This window comes from Staurois parvus, unplaced genomic scaffold (assembly GCF_062004578.1).
Source record: "Staurois parvus isolate SC_StPar_1 unplaced genomic scaffold, SC_StPar_1.0 ptg000538l, whole genome shotgun sequence".
Taxonomy (NCBI): Eukaryota; Metazoa; Chordata; class Amphibia; order Anura; family Ranidae; genus Staurois; species Staurois parvus.
The window spans coordinates 4964957-4980903 of record NW_028318334.1 but is presented as its reverse complement, the minus strand read 5'-3'; the positions used below and the strand labels follow the sequence as shown (position 1 = coordinate 4980903).

Below are 15947 nucleotides of genomic sequence, written 5' to 3'. Positions count from 1 at the left end.
TTGAAATCCCTAAACCTTTTCAGTCTTCAGCTTTAACAGCTTTTTTAAGGTCTTCTAAAATCTCATCTTACTGGACTTTCTTGCACTTCACAAGACTTTATGTAAATGGCAAGAAACCAGATTAAATTTTAGAAAAGGTCTAAAAAAGCATGTTTGGTGGTTCACTCAGCAGAGGCATCCATTGTCATGTTGTCAAGTATGGTTTGGAGTCATCTGGTTTAATGAACACCAATCCTTCCTTAGATTTAAGACAGTAGGAGCCTCTACCGATCATACCACCGATGGGCTTTTTTTTTTTTAGACCTTTTCTAACTCTCCTAGTTCAACCCAGAGAACTGCGCAGAGGATCCAGGATTGTGATCCCTGAGGAAGCAGGTATTTATCTTGTGCCTACAAAATGTTGCACATTTCTATCCCACAGGGTATCCGCAGTCATGACAGATGTAAGTAATTTTCTTTTTTTTTTTACTATTGATAAACCATCTGAGTATATCACCATATCTAAGTCACTTACCACAATTAAAGGGCTGTCCCACCTCCCTCTCTTTTCTTTTCCAGTGGACGTCCCTAGCTGCCCCCTTGATTGATAGCCAGTCACTTGCAGCCAAACCCCTCGACCATCACATCCTACATCTGATTACATTTTAGGAGCCGTTAAAGTAAGGTTAAACACATAGAATGTACTTTCTTTCAACTGATGAAGAAGAGTGCAAAAAATTTGTTCCAACTCTTTCTCATGTTTTGTAGCTGACCGTAGTTCACAAACTAAACCTCTAAAATGGAGTCCCCTCAAAAAGATCTCTTATTAGGTTGCATATCTTTGTTTCACTCAACCCTTAAATTTGTGTAATGAAACACAGTGGTTCACCACTGATATTGGAATATTTTTTCAGGGCATATGTCAATGTTTGTAGTTTATTTTTTGCTCTTCTCCTGTGCCTATATATAAAGAAAGTTGTTGATCCAAGCATTTTGTCTCTAGTCTTTATAGCATGCTACAGTAGAGAAGTCATGGTCTCCAAAACCCCAGTGCATAAAATAAACAGGCTGTGGTGCATTTGCGGGCTTAACTGAAGTGTTTTGTCACCTTAGGTGATAGAGAAAAATATATTCTGCTTGAATAAAACCACACTTTTTTATCTTGTTTTCTCCACCATTATAAAAATATTTGTGGAACACTTTTAAAGCTGAACTCCAGCCAGAAAGCTAAATACACAGATGCAAATACATGATTTGAGCCATTTTACCTTCCCCAGTATTTGCCCTTCACTACAATGGCAGACAGCTTAGTTAACACAACCCCAGTGGAATAAGGTGTAGCAGCACACTGATGAAGTCATCACTCTGCTCACTTTACTCACAGTGCTTCTGTGCATTATAGGAGGCTGATGGCAAGACAAAGTCATATACATTATGTTATGTAATTTAATATATGTATAACTTTTATGTTTTTGTTTTTTTTTTTGCAATATTTAAGGCAACTGTTTGAAAAGTAAAACTACAATATTCGGAACAGCTTTCTGCAATAGGTCATTGTTTATCAACTGAATGATAAACATAAAAGTTTAGTGTCTTTTCAGTGAGCACATATTTGATTCTCTATTTGATTTTTATATCGTTAAAAGCTTTTCTGTCTTTTTTTGTGTTAAATAAATTTAGAGATTTGTAAATTTAGCCACTAGAGGAGCCTTTCTCAACCAGCGTTCATCATAAGGTTGTTAGGGGTTCCTTGAGCAGTGGCATAACTTCCTACCTGATCTTTTTTCCTACCTTCCAACTTTAGAATTTAACAATGAGGGACACTTTGGGGAGACATTACCCAAAAAGTGGGTTTGGGTAAATAATGGCAGCCAGGAGGGGACAATTTTCCCCAGCACCAGGGGCATTGCTTGGATTGTAAAAAAAAACTGAGGCACCTTTGGACACCCCAAGGAGAGTATTGTGGTGCAGAGTGGAAAACAGTAGTTGTGACAAAACTGTTAACAGTGGAAGAGGCCTAAGGGACATAGTTAAAAAAAAAACCCACAAGCAGTACTCTCCCCCACTTTGCCCTTTCAGTTAAGATACCCACTCACCCTGCCCCCCCCCCTTCTCCTTTCTCCTTGCCAAAAACAATCCAACACACTCACCTCTCCAAGCACAAATCCCCCATCCTTCCTCACAGAGCTCCTCTTTCCCCCTCCCAACACATCCTCTTTCCTTCCCAGCACAAATCCTCCCCTGAAAATCCCCCTTATGATACAAATCCTCCTCTCCCCCAATCCCCCACCAATTCCGATAGCACAAATCCTCTCCCCCTTCTAGCATCAATCTTCCACCCCAAATGTCCTCTCCCTCCAACCCCTCCCCCAGCACAAATGTTCTCACCTCTCTTCTCCCAGCACAAATTCTCTTCCCCATTTTAGCACTAATCCTCCCTCCTCATATAACTCTTTCTAGCACAGATCTCTCAGACCCCCAGTCCCTGTATTCCCCTTACTCCCAGCACAAATCTTCTGTACCCTTCTAGCACAAATCCTTTTACCTATCCATGCCTCCAATTACCAGCATAAACCTTCCACCCCAATCACAAATCTTTATCAGCTCCCTCACTCCAGGTCATTGTGTCCTTCCAGTTCAATTCTCAATGAAAATTACAAACCTCAGATACAGTGCGGCTCAATGCAGGGGCACATGCTTCCTTCCAGGCTCCTCCTCCTAATGTGTATAATACATATCAGAGCAAAGGATGAGCCTAGGTCAGCTTCCATTGGCTCTGACTTTGACAGCCAGTGGGGAGAGATACCAGTTCCTGCAGAGTGAGAGATTACAGCGTCAGGAGCCTGGGGCACTTTGCAGAAGATGTGGGGCATGTGCCTGAGTTCTTGATGGTAGCACATTCTTGCAGGGTAAATTAGTGAAACCAGGTTCTGGTTCCTGAAACTCCCTGTCCAGGGCAGGCATTGGTTGCTCAAAATGTCCCAGCGCTTGCTTGCTCCTGGTTACCCATACCTCAATGACTCATTGCTTTGGGACGTCCCTATAATCAAGAATGACACTGGGCTGTGTCCTTCAAAGAGCCTAAGAAAAAACTGGATTTTTTTCCTACTCTGTAAAATCATTTTCTCTGAGTTTGACGGACACAACACGCACCCCTTTACCATATATTATGACTAACTTAGATGCCTATCACAGATGGAAGGTTTGGCCACTGGTTAGGGCTGTCCTCCTTCATGATTGTCCAAAATGTAGCGTCAGTGGTCCAAAGGGCCTACTGCTGGAGGTGGTTCTATAACCCTATGGCCAAGAATGATACCAGGCTGTGTTCAATGTGAGAGAAGGAATTTACAGCGAGTTGAAAAAAAAAATATTTTTTTGTTTTGGTTTTGTGCTTTAAATGGAGTTTGTCTTCTAATTTCTGCAAGTGGCTCAATGGCCAGGGCAAGCAAAAGTTGAGATGGGGTCAACCTAGTCTCTTTCCCCACTGTGTAGGAAAAGGCTCCAAAAATTATGTAATATAAGTGGTGGGAAGAGCATACAGATTAACTACTTAAACTACTGATACTAAAGGTCCCTATTTTTTTAAATAACAAATGACATATATACAATGCACAGAGCTGCCCTGATCCTCCTTTTCTCGGGTCCCCTGTCTGCGTTTCTGGCTCCTTCCCCCTTCTGAATGCCCCCAGGGCAAGCAGCTTGCTCTAGGGGGCACTGATGCATGCATGTCTCCCAGTGGCCTCTGTGTGTCTAGAAGACACACAGAGTGTGGCTTGCCCTGCCTCCACTTCCTCCTCACAGGCTGTGATTCACAGCAGCAGGAGCCAATGGCTCCCGCTGCTATCTCTCAGCCAATGAGGACAGAGTTTTTCAGGAGAGCCGCTGCTCTTGTGCACATCGCTGGATCGAGTTAGGGCTAAGGAAAGTATTAGGGGGGCTGGGGGGAGCTGCAAACAAAAAGATTTTTTACCTTTTATGATTAGAATGCATGAAGGTAAAAAAAACTTTTAGCCTTTAGAACCACTTTAAGCAGTAAAGACATGTCTGAAACCATATTTTTGGAGAACAAGAGTGACATAGAGCCATTTATTAGGTTCAGAGGTTTTATGGATATCTACAGCTGGCCTAAGAGAAATGGGGAAATTGGAGATCGGTTAAATTGTTGGTGGATCTACCTGGAACATATCACATTTGGTCTTTTTATGAGAGTTCATGAGAGTGGGATTAGCAGAATTTGGTTAAAATGCAGTTAGGTCCATATATATTTGGACATGGGCACAATTTTAGTTTTTATCAGGTATTTACCAAAACGTATTCAAGCTATAGTTATATAATGGGTCAGCGCTGAAAGTGCACACTCTCAGGTTTAATTTGAGGGTATGTACATCCAAATTGGAGGAAGGGTTTAGGAATTACAGCTCTTTAGAGTACCCCCCCCCCTTTTCAAGGGACCAAAAGTAATTGGACAATTGATGCAAAAGCTGTTTCATTGCCAGGTGTGGACTACTCTTTTGTTATTTCTTCATCAATTAAGCAGATAAAAGGTCTGGAGTTGATTCTAAGTATTTGCATTTGGAACCTATTGCTGTGAACCTTCATCATGCATTCAAAGGAGCTGTCCATGCAAGTGAGTGGAAATAAGATACCCAACACAGGGTGGTTCCTGTGGGGATATATACAGTGCTCCCAAGTGCCACGGCCTATTCAAACTGTTTGGAAAAAGGGAGAGAGACCTCTTGGTGGACTTTATAGGCACTACAACAATGATAGATAAAAGCATTGCTTTATTGAACATACATCGACATACAATACAATACATACAATTAGTAAAATCTGCTGCACAGAATGTACTCCTGCAGCGTATATTCAGTACAGATACATGTAGTATTAGTATGTTACACAATGAAGATGTACCGTGTCTCGGTAAAGATTTGAAAAAAGATACTCTGGTATTAATGTAATAACTCAACATGTTTCGCGATAATATTGCTTCTTCAGTGAAAGGATTTCTACATAAAAGAACATAGTTTGGTAAACAACATTCTACAAATATCCTCATTAGAAATTAGTTGAACAGATTTGAAACTACAGACATCTGCACGAGGGCTAGGAAGGGGCAGCATCTGGCCTACCCATGCGGGGCCAGTCACTGAGGGGATCCCAACAGACCAAAGGGGCAAGCAACATGCTCCCCAAAGTCACATGAAGAAATATACATAATAGGGGAAGAAAACAACATAATAGGGGCCTACTGGGTGGTAAATAAAGCTATGGTTGTGAATATTGGACCAACCTCCTCACTAATAGGGCTACAATAACATCACCAATTCTAGTCCAAATAGGACACATGAAAGAAAGACTAGCAATAAGCTGGTATAATGTGTGAAGAGGTCCCTGCAGAGGACACAAAATTCAAATTCAATGAGCTCCTACTAAAACTTTTGTTTTTTTTATTTTGACACACAATTGGTTTCTGTTCAAGGGGTCCCACTACCTCCAGGTACAGGGCATGGCCATGGGCACTTGTTGTGCCCCGGCCTACGCCAATCTGTACCTGGGGGTGGGGGACGGGATATTTTTTCTAATGAAGCCTCAGGTACTATTACTTTCTTGGATTTACAAATTCACAAAGATTGTAATAACTGAGAAATATACAGCTGTTAGGAAAACAGAATAATAGGGGCCTCCTAGGTGGTAAATAAAGCTTTCTTGCATGTGTCCTATTTGGACCAGAATTGGTGATGTTATCGTAGCCCTATCAGTGAGGAGGCCAAATACTCACAACCATAGCTTTATTTACCACCTAGGAGGCCCCTATTATGTTGTTTTCCTAACAGCTGTACATTTCTTATACATCAGGCAACTTTGGGGAACATGTCACTTGGTCTGTTGGGATCCCCTCAATGACGGGACCCTCATGGGTAGGTTGAATGCCGCCCCTTCATAGCCCTTGTTTGTAGTTTCAAGGTGCGACAATCTGATCAACTAATTTCAAATGCAGATATTTGTCAATGTAGAATGTTGTTTACCAACCTATGTTCTTTTATGTAGAAATCCTTTCACAACTCCTGAAGAAGTGTTATTATCGCAAAACATGTCAAGTTATTACATCTAGTAGCCTTCCTGGCGGTCTGATTATGTCATTATTTCTGTGCTCAAAGCGGTAAATTTTTTTTGCATGGAAATATGTCGGGTTTTTTATTGTAGGCCTGTAATTGTTAGGAATAACTCACTGAAATTTGTCCGAACAAGAGTCTTGTAAACATCCCGGGTATGTTAAAATTTGAAACACGAATACATAAATTATAATTTAATAATCATAAAAAATAATAATATAACAGTAATAAATTTAATTCAATAATATAATCAAACCAAAAACACTGAAATTTGAAATAGAGCGCCAAGTTCGCACATCACTGAGCAAAGTCGCAAAATCATTTTTAGTGTCTGATGACACATTTCCCCACGAATCATCACTCAATTCTGCAAGTGGTTCTAATTTACTATCGCTGTTCTCAGTTTCAAGGCAGAAAGAACACTAAAAATGCAGGCAGGGCACAGGACAATGCACTCGGGACAAAATGTATGTGAAATGGTTTGATGCAGTAATGTTTTACTATGTGATTTTAGTGTATTTAGTGAGTGTCACTTTTTGACATTTTTAAATGTTCCGTCCCCGTACGTCCTGACGTCGCAGGGAACGGAACCCAGAAGACAGATGCCGACATCGGCCGGAGGACAAGGCCGGGGACGCAGCAGGGGGGCATCGCGGGAGCGCAGGACAAGGTAAGCACAGAAGGGATCCCGGAGCTTGTGGTGCTGAAACTTTACCCCGAGCTCCTGCCAGGGAGGTTAATACCAGAGTATCTTTTTTCAAATCTTTACTGAAGCACGGTACATCTTCATTGTGTAACATACTAATACTACATGTATCTGTACTAAATATACGCTGCAGGAGTGCATTCTCTGCAGCAGATTTTACTAATTGTGTGTATTATTGTATGTCTATGTATGTTCAGTAAAGCAATACTTTTATCTATCGTTGTAGTGCCTATAAAGTCCGTCCATGCAAGTGAAAGAGGCCACTGTAAGGCTTCAAAAGCAAAACAAATCCATCATAGATATGGCAGCAACATTACGAGTTGCCAAATCAACAGTTTGGTATATTCTGAGGAAAAAAGAATGCATTGGTGAGTTCGGCAACATAAAAAGACATGGACGTCCACGGAAGACAACAGTGGTGGATGATTGATTGCAGGATCCTTTATATGGTAACTAAAAACCCATTCCCAACATCCAGACAAGTGAAGGACACTCTCCAGAAGGTGGGTGTATCATTGTCAAAGTCTACAATCAAATAAAGACTTCACAAGAGCAAACACAGAGGGTTCACCACAAATTGCAAACCATTCATAAGGCTGAAGAATAGAAAAGCTAGAGTAGACTTTGCCAAAAAAACATCTAAAAAAAGCCAGACCAGTTCTGGAAAAGCGTTCTTTGGACGGATGAAACTAAGATTAATCTGTACCAGAATGAGGGGAAGAAAAAAGTGTGGAGAAGGCTTGGAACAGCTCAAGATCCAAAGCACACGTCGTCATGTAAAATGTGGTGGAGGCAGTGTGATGGCATGGGAATGCATGGCTTCCAGTGGCACTGGGTCATTGGTGTTTATTGATGATGTGACAGAAGACAGAAGCAGCCAGATGAATTCTGCAGTGTTTAGAGATATACTGTCAGCCCAGATTCAGCCAAATGCACAAAGTTAATTGGACGGCGCTTTACAGTAAAGATGGACAATGATCCAAAACACACTGCAAAAGCAACCCAGGAGCTTTTTAAGGAAAAGAAGTGGCATATTCTGCAATGGCCGAATCAGTCACCTGATCTCAACCCAACTGAGCATGCATTTCACTTGCTGAAGGCAAAACTAAAGGCAGAAAGACTCACAAACAAAGAACAACTGAAGACAGCTGCAGTTAGTATTGCCTAGCAAAGCATCTGAAAGGAGGAAACCCAGTCTTTGGTAATGTTCATGGGTCCCAGACTTCAGGCAGTCATTGCCAGTAAAGGATTCTCAACAAAATATTAAAAATTCATATTTTGTTCATGACTATATACATTTGTCCAATCATATTTGAGCCCTGAAAATGGAGGGATTGTGTATAAAAATGGTTGCAGTTCCTAAAATTTGTACTTGATATTTATGTTCAACCCCTTGAATTAAAGCTGAAAGTCTGCACTTCAAATTCATTTTTTTTTTTGTTTTAATTTATTCTGGTGGCATACAGAGCCAAAAGTATGAAAATTGTGCCTATGTCCAAATATATATGAACCTAACTGCATTAGCCAGGACTCTTGTATTAATCAGGCAACAGCATTATTTAGATGTAAAAGTATTTATTTTTTTCAGTGTAAAATGGGACAGAGAGGGGCGGAGTTCTGTAGTCCAAGGAGCAAGGCTGACGATTATTAGAATTCCAGTGCAGCAGAATCACTGTGTGCCTGCTCCAACAGGAAGTTAGGAGTAAATTGGATTTCTGTTTGATATACAGGTATTTTTCTGTACTTGCAGCATTTTTAAGGGGATGAAACATGGGAAATGTGCATGTATTACCGTCAGGGCTAACTGTAAGGGGATACAGGCAGCCCTCCTGTATTAGGGTCAACTTTGAAGCAGGCTGCTCCTCCTGCCACACATCTACCTAACTTACTGGCCATACTCATCTTTCCAGTGCCAGACCACTTTCCAGGTCACTCCAACTCTAACAGTAGGTCTCAGCATGTATTGGGGTCACCTTCTGTCCTCCTCCTGATTGGCTGACGAGGTCACTGGTTGTATAGAGGAGTGGCCTGTTGGGAAGTGGGGAACCATGACTTCTAATGGGGACCCTGGTTACAGAGATATACTGACTGTTGCTTTTTTGCCTGAAATGCACATAAGACTTGTCATTTTCAGTTAAGTTTTTCTCTGATTTAGAGCAGTGCGACAAAAGATGAACTTCACCCATCAGAGGAAGAGGTTGGCACTTTTACAAAAATCATTACGGCAATGGGATTCACTGGACCACTGAAGTACAGCAAATGGGTAAGACAACATTTTTGGTTATATGGAATCATAATGGTTTAGCTAACACTTTGTATTTTACATGTTGCTCATTTTATTTATTTTCACAGTGCTGCCACCTTCACAAGGCCTAACAGTATCTAGTTCACATCAGTCTGTTACATTTAGTATTTTGTAGTCTTTTCCCTTTTCTAGTCATACTTACACTCATAAAACTGATTACCTCATCAGTATACATGGGCCCAAAACAAAACAGAGATTCAAGGCCAAGAGAAATTACCTGGTCATCAAGGTATAACAGTAGGGGTATATTAGAGGAGATTAGACATCCTGAATCCTGTAATTTCAAAGAATTTGGTATAATTGGGTAATATATTTTGGGTCTGTCTTTTTAAATTGGCCAAAGAATGTTTATTTTGAGAGGGTCAATATATAGCTTCTATACTAAGCCAAAAGGGAATTTCTATTGAGGCTTGCTATTTAGTAAATTGGCTCACTTGAGCCACCAGATAGTATTCATAAAAACTGTACACCACAATCCATCTTGAAGGTTATGGAGGACCATGATGTGTGCTGGGATTCAAGGTTTGTGGTTGTACCAGATGAATGGTTTAACCTGAGAATGTAAAGATCTGTAGAAAAATGTGGGGGAATGTACTTGGAAAACTCAAAACAGGTAAAGTATGTTGGGTAAAATGTTATCCTGCAACACCACAAAATGTTTAATTTGGCCAAGGCACTCATGAGGGCTTTTGATTCAGACAGCATAGCAGGGTAGTTTGCTGTGTATACTGTGTCATAAGAACTCATAAGCTGAATACCCTGGTATAGGTGTTCCTGGAGGACCAATCAAAGTTTTGTTGAAGTAAGGAAATCTTATGAGACCGAAGAGTTGGGTATGTTTGTGGAGGGTGTCCTTAAAGTTGCGAAGTGTGAAAAATGGGGTTAGTGGTAAAAGGAAGGGCATCATCCGCAAACAGACAAGGTTTGTGCGTCATACCTCCCAGTTCCAATTTAGAGAGATTTTTTGCAGATAAAAATAATTTAGACCAGAAATATTGCATTACTGATCTAGATGGAAGTACAAAGCCTCTTCCAAATGTCTTGCCTTACAAAGGACTTAATAGTCAAATAAAATTTTGAACTAATCAGTGAGATGAATGCTAAATAAATAGGATATTCCCTGCTGTCACTCTAGTTCAGAACTCAATCCTGTAATCTGCTGGCTTCCAGATTCATGGATTATATGAATTGGCCAGTTTTAATGTGCATTGTCACTTTCTACTGAATAAACATTTAGGGCCAATTCACACTACAAAAATTCACTCCGGATACGCTTTTGCTTACAGTTCACAGCACATGCAGTTCTGGTGCAGTTTTGATGCAATTTGCTATGTTCCAGTACAGTTCTGTGCAGAAAAAATGCAGCATGTTCTACTTTATTTTTCTGCACCGGAAACTGACTGGAACTGACTGCACTAGTGTGAACTAGGGCCATTGCAAAACATGGAAAACACTGTGCATGCATTATTGATGCAGAAAAAAAAGTGCACTGAACTGCATCTAGTGTGAACTAGCCCTTATATCTAATGCACATGGAGAGTTTGAGGCTTACATTATGCTCTAACTTAATATCCTGGAGTTTTTTCTTGCACAGGGAGCCGCAGGTGGCAGGCAGGTCTGGCCACAGAAGTGAATGGCTGTAACAGGCTGTACTTGGGTATACAACAATGCTTTTGTGCATGGGTGTAAACACACATACTCATATGACGTTTTTCCTGAACACAGAATTTCCACATTCGGGGTATAGGTCATATGCGTAGGTTTACACCAATGCACAGAAGCTTCGACATATATATCAAAGTATGGCTGCAGATGGTCATTCACGTCTGTGGCCAGCTCTACATGCCGCTTGCAGCTCCCGAGGCAAGGAAAAACACTAGGATTTTACACTAGAGATATTTTAAGCCCCGAACCATCAATGTGCATGAGGTCTTACAGAGGACAAACAAGCTCCCCTCTTCTGCAATATTAGGTCTTGCATTTTTATTTTTTTATATAAATAATGAAAAGAAAATAATTTTATAAAGCCTGTACACGTGACTATTTTTATTTCAAAAAGTAGGATGAGACTCGTTGACGCACATGATTTAATGGAAGCCTGGTGCAAGAAAAAAAAAGGTTTATTTAAAAAGAGTATCATGGCTTAATGAAGTATGCAGTGTGTATGCTGTGTAGGACATCTGTTCTTTGTGGTTTTGTGGCATCTGGCATCCTCTAAATGCTGACATTTTAACTCCTTTTAAATAAAGGTTAAGTGATTTAATGAAAATGTTTGGTCTGGAGTTTGCCATTTTGGGTGCATTGAATCACACTTGTGTATTTTGCTACCTTTAGACCATTTGGAGGAACTTTCCTTTGACCACGTACAAATTTGCATAAGTCTAAACGCTGACAAGTACATGCAAGGTGTACCATAGTGCGCACCTTTTTATTTTATGGGTACCTGCTTACTTTTTACTTGGAGCCTAGAAAGAAGAAAAAAATCTGCTGATCGCGGGTGCCTTGCATGACTTTTGCAGACTTGTCAGTGTATCTCTCCACTTGTACATCACACAGGCAGGCAGATATACATGGACAGGAAGAGAGAATGAACTACCACAGCACTCAACAGCCCCTTGGAGAACCTTGAGTGACCCCTACAGAAAGAGGAAGTGAAGAGGTAGGAGGAGAGCCAGGAGAGAGCAGAGTCTCGGAGGCCAAGAGAGTGGAGTTTTCTGAGGAGGGGATGGTCAAGTAGTAAGAGTACGGAGTAGTGGGCATTGATTTTAGCAGTTAGTAAACTATTATTGAGTGTTAGTAGGGCGGTTTCAATGGAGTGAAGTGAGCAAAAGCCAGACTGTAATGGGTGAAGAAGGTTTTTGTCAGTGAGGTAGGAGCTCAGGCGATTGTAGACTAAGCGTTCTAAGAGTTTAGAGGCAAACGGGAGCAGAGAGATGGGTCTTAAGTTGTTCAGATTGGTGGGGTCTAGTGAAGGCTTTTTAAGTATGGGAGTGATCTGTGCATGCTTTAGAGGGGAGGGGAAAGTGCCAGGGAGAGATTGAAGATGTGAGTGAGGGAGCATAGGATAGCAGAGGGTGACCGTAGTAGTGAGGGAACTGGATTCAGGGGGCAGGTGGTGAGACAGGCTTCTGAGAAAACTTTAGTGACCTCCTGGGTAGTAGCAAGGTCAAAAGAGGAAAGTGTTGAGGAAGGTTTAGTATAAGGTATGCTAAGTGGGATAGATGTGCAGTGGAGATGCTCTCATGAATTGCATCAATCTTGTTTTTGAAATGATTGGCAATCTCGTAAGCAGTTAGTGAGTTACTGGGTGGAGGTGGAGAAAGTAGAGTTAAAAGTAGAGAAGAAATGATGAGGACTGGATGACAAGGTATTAATAAGAGTGACAAAGTAGGCTTGTTTGACAGCATGAAGGAAGGAACTGTATTTAAAGAAAGCAGATTTATATAGGGTGAATGCTTGCTGGGATTTGATTTTATGCCACAGTTGCTCCAGTGCATGACTATGTCCCTTAAGATTTCTGGTGTCGTCAGTCTGCCAAGGTTGTAATGGTTGGGGTCTTGTACTTCGTGTAGTTAGCGGAGCAAATGAGTCTAGTGTGGATGAAAGCGAACTGTTGTAGACAGCAGTAGCCAGGTCAGGGCAGGACAGGGGAGAGATTCTGTCATAGATGTGGTCAGTTGCAGAGTAGAAAAGAGAAGGGTTGAAGTTGTGAAGGTTTCTGCGAGTAATTGTTTGCTGCTTAGAGGGATAGGTGTTTGAACACAAGGACACTGTGAAGGTGATGAGATTGGGATCAGAGAGAGGAAAGGGGGTGTTTGTGAGGTTGTAGGGAGTGTAAAGGTGGGAGAAAACCAGGTTTAATGTATTCCCATCAGAGTGAGTGGAGGACTGTGTCCATTGTGTTAAGGCAAAAGATGAGGTTAGGTTGAAGAGTTGGGCTGTAGCTGGGTTGTTAACATTAATGGAGATGTTAAAATCACCAAGAATGATAAAGGGTATTTCAGAGGAGCGAAAGTAGGGTAGTCAAACAAAGAAGTCATCAAGAAAGTGCAGGTCCAGTCCAGGAGGCCGATAGATCACTGAAATCCTCAGAGAAATGGGAGAAAAGAGCCAAATATAGTGAGTCTCAAAAGAGAAGGGGGGGGGTAGGGAGGACTTGAAAGGTGCTCAGCGGGGATAGAAGCAAACAAGCTCTACCTCCTTTCCAGCTATTGGGTCTGGGTGAGTGGGCCCAGTGGAGGCCTCCATAGGAAAGTGCTGCGGGAGAAGTGGAATCCAATGCTTGAAGCCAGGTTTCTGTAATTGCTAGTAGGTTAAGGGAGTGGGAGACAAAAAGGTCATGGACAGAGGTGAGCTTATTACAGGCAGAGCAGGCATTCCAGAGCGCACATGAAAAAGGGAGGGTGGTTTTTAGGAGCAGGGGGATTGAGATTAAATTGAGGGGATTGCATCTATTCCTGGAGGACGGAGGGTGCCTGGTGTGGGGATGAGATACTGGATGACCAGGGTTCGTAGAGATATCGCCAGAGGTTAGGAGAAGGAGGGTGGGGAAAGTAAGATGGGAGTGGGATGTAAATGAGTGCATATGCCTTCCTTTCCTGGAGGTGATGAGAGTAGTAGTAGGGAGATGGTAGAAGTGAGGGTGATATGTATAAGCTTTGGGGTTGAGCAGAGGGGTAAAGAAATTGGAGAACAAAGGATATGAATAAGAACATGAGGAATAGAGGGGGCATACTAAAAGGTGTATATATAGAGTGGGAATCAGACTTGTAGGAAATGTTTTCCAAGGTGTTTTGCTTGCAGTCAGTCCAGAGTGGAAGAGAGTTGGAACAACTTTCTTGTAGCTGCTTGCTGCTTGAGTAATCCTGCTTTAGTTAAACTGCTGTGTTCAACTGCTGCTTCGCACTCCAGCAAAAAATGTACTCGCGCAGCACAATGCCTGTCTGTGACTATACCCCCTGTCTGATCATCACAAAAGTACGCAAAGAATGGCTATGAATGAATGCCATTCATTGTGTACAAATGTCTTGTAATTAGTTACAGCAGTCACATAGTACTGGGACCAGCCCGGTATAACGATCTGTCATCCCTTAGGTCCTTTTGACACAGAGGGTGACAGATCGCCCCGCAGCAAAGCCAAATGATGTCAAATGAGCTCTGCTGTAATTTGACTATAGGTCTGGTGGGAAGTAGTTAAAGTATCCATTGATTTCCTGGTAAAGATCTTAAAGCCTAAATATTTTATTAGTTTTTGATAGCATTGGGGAAGAGTTAACATTTATGCCAGGTTTTCGCTCTTGTCTGTGATTTCTTCTGAGAGAGTTACTCTTCTTTCCTGTTCTGACAGGAAGTGATAGGGATATCACCACAAAGGGGACATAGACAGCAAATAAAACTGACAAAGGCTCTAACCCTGCCCTGTTATATCCAGATTTTTGCAGGATCAGCTCCTTTTGATCATGCAAAAATCGTGTGATTTCCTGAACACTGAACTGAAGTCTCAAACAATGTTATAAAATTTAGATAAATGGAGGAGAGGAGGGAGATGTTTGTAGGTTAATTTCAGGAAATCAGATTTTGGTGACAATGCTACAGTGCAGTACGTGAACCTTATCACCCTAGGAATAAGAGGAGTTACTTGTAGGATCAGTAGATAAAAATGAAGAAAGCCTGGAATAAGTATACTAATGCAGCCACCACTGCCTTAGTCCTTAAAGCTGAACTTTACCCATATCAACTAGATAAAAAATAATGTTCTTTAACAAGAAGCATACATTCTACATTAATAATTATTCTACCAAAATGAATGTGTGCTATAAATTGCCTCCAGCATTGTTCTTGTTTCTTCTTGCTGGAGGTGGCCATTTTGCTGAAGCCCAGAGTTCTGAGCAAAAATAAATCTTTAGGCTGTTAGCAGATTGTCCTACAAATTCAGCATAGTGCCCAAAAATAGAGAACTGAGCATATGCAGAGCTGGGTGAGACAGTGTATTGCTGGATTTTAAATTGTATAGGCACTTATTTTTAATGTTGTACATAGCTATACCTGCAAAAGGGGTCAGCCTGAAGTGATCTAGCAAGACTTCATTTTATGACTAAAGTACAACTTTAAAGTTGGGATGGACTAGTAAGCTGTGATCTTACATTTTTGTTTTTGGGTTTAGACACGTTTTAAGCTTTATTGTAATTGATTTTGTTCATTACTGCATGTACTTTCAAAATGTTATTTTCTCTTTATTTTTTGAATGTTAATTTTTTTTTTTGAACAAAATGAACAGGTTATTACATCATGTGTTTATTCTTACAGAAAATTAAAATCGCTGCCCTACGCATGTATACCTGCTGTGTAGAAAGAATAGATTATGATGAGTTTTTTGAAAGTGAGTATATCTTTGTTTTTATTGCCTTTGTTCAGAAGGGGTAATGGCCATCAGATTGCTTTGATCTTCTGTTGAGTGAACAGTCATCCTATTTTTGTGACAAACAAAAGAGGGTCATTTACTAAAACAGGAGAGTGCAACATCTGGTGCAGCTCTGCACAGAAACCAATCAGCTTCCTGGTTTTATTGACAAAGCTTAACTGAACAAACTGAAGTTATGTTTAATCAGGTTTGAGTTTCCAAATTTTTCACAGTTAAATAGGAAAAATAGAGACACCATTAATTACCAAAAAATTCACATTCCACCATCATAATAGTATGGGAAATATAATAATAGTTCACAGTATTTAGTCCATGTGGCAATAAAGTACCATATTTTTCGCTCCATAAGACGCACTTTTTTCCCCCCAAAAAAGGGGGGAAAATGTCAGTGCGTCTTATGGAGCGAATATGGAGCGGCCG

The 15947-nt window shown here is 41.0% G+C and overlaps 1 protein-coding gene across 1 annotated transcript in view; it reads left to right on the top strand.

The window, feature by feature from the left end:
• The window catches only part of UQCC1 (ubiquinol-cytochrome c reductase complex assembly factor 1), a 210568-nt gene that overhangs the window by 61662 nt on the left and 132959 nt on the right, over positions 1-15947 (top strand). Inside the window, exons 4-5 of the mRNA XM_089690642.1 lie at positions 8957-9064; positions 15413-15485. Of these exons, the coding sequence (XP_089546768.1) occupies positions 8957-9064; positions 15413-15485 (181 nt within the window). The remainder of the gene's footprint in view (positions 1-8956; positions 9065-15412; positions 15486-15947) is intronic.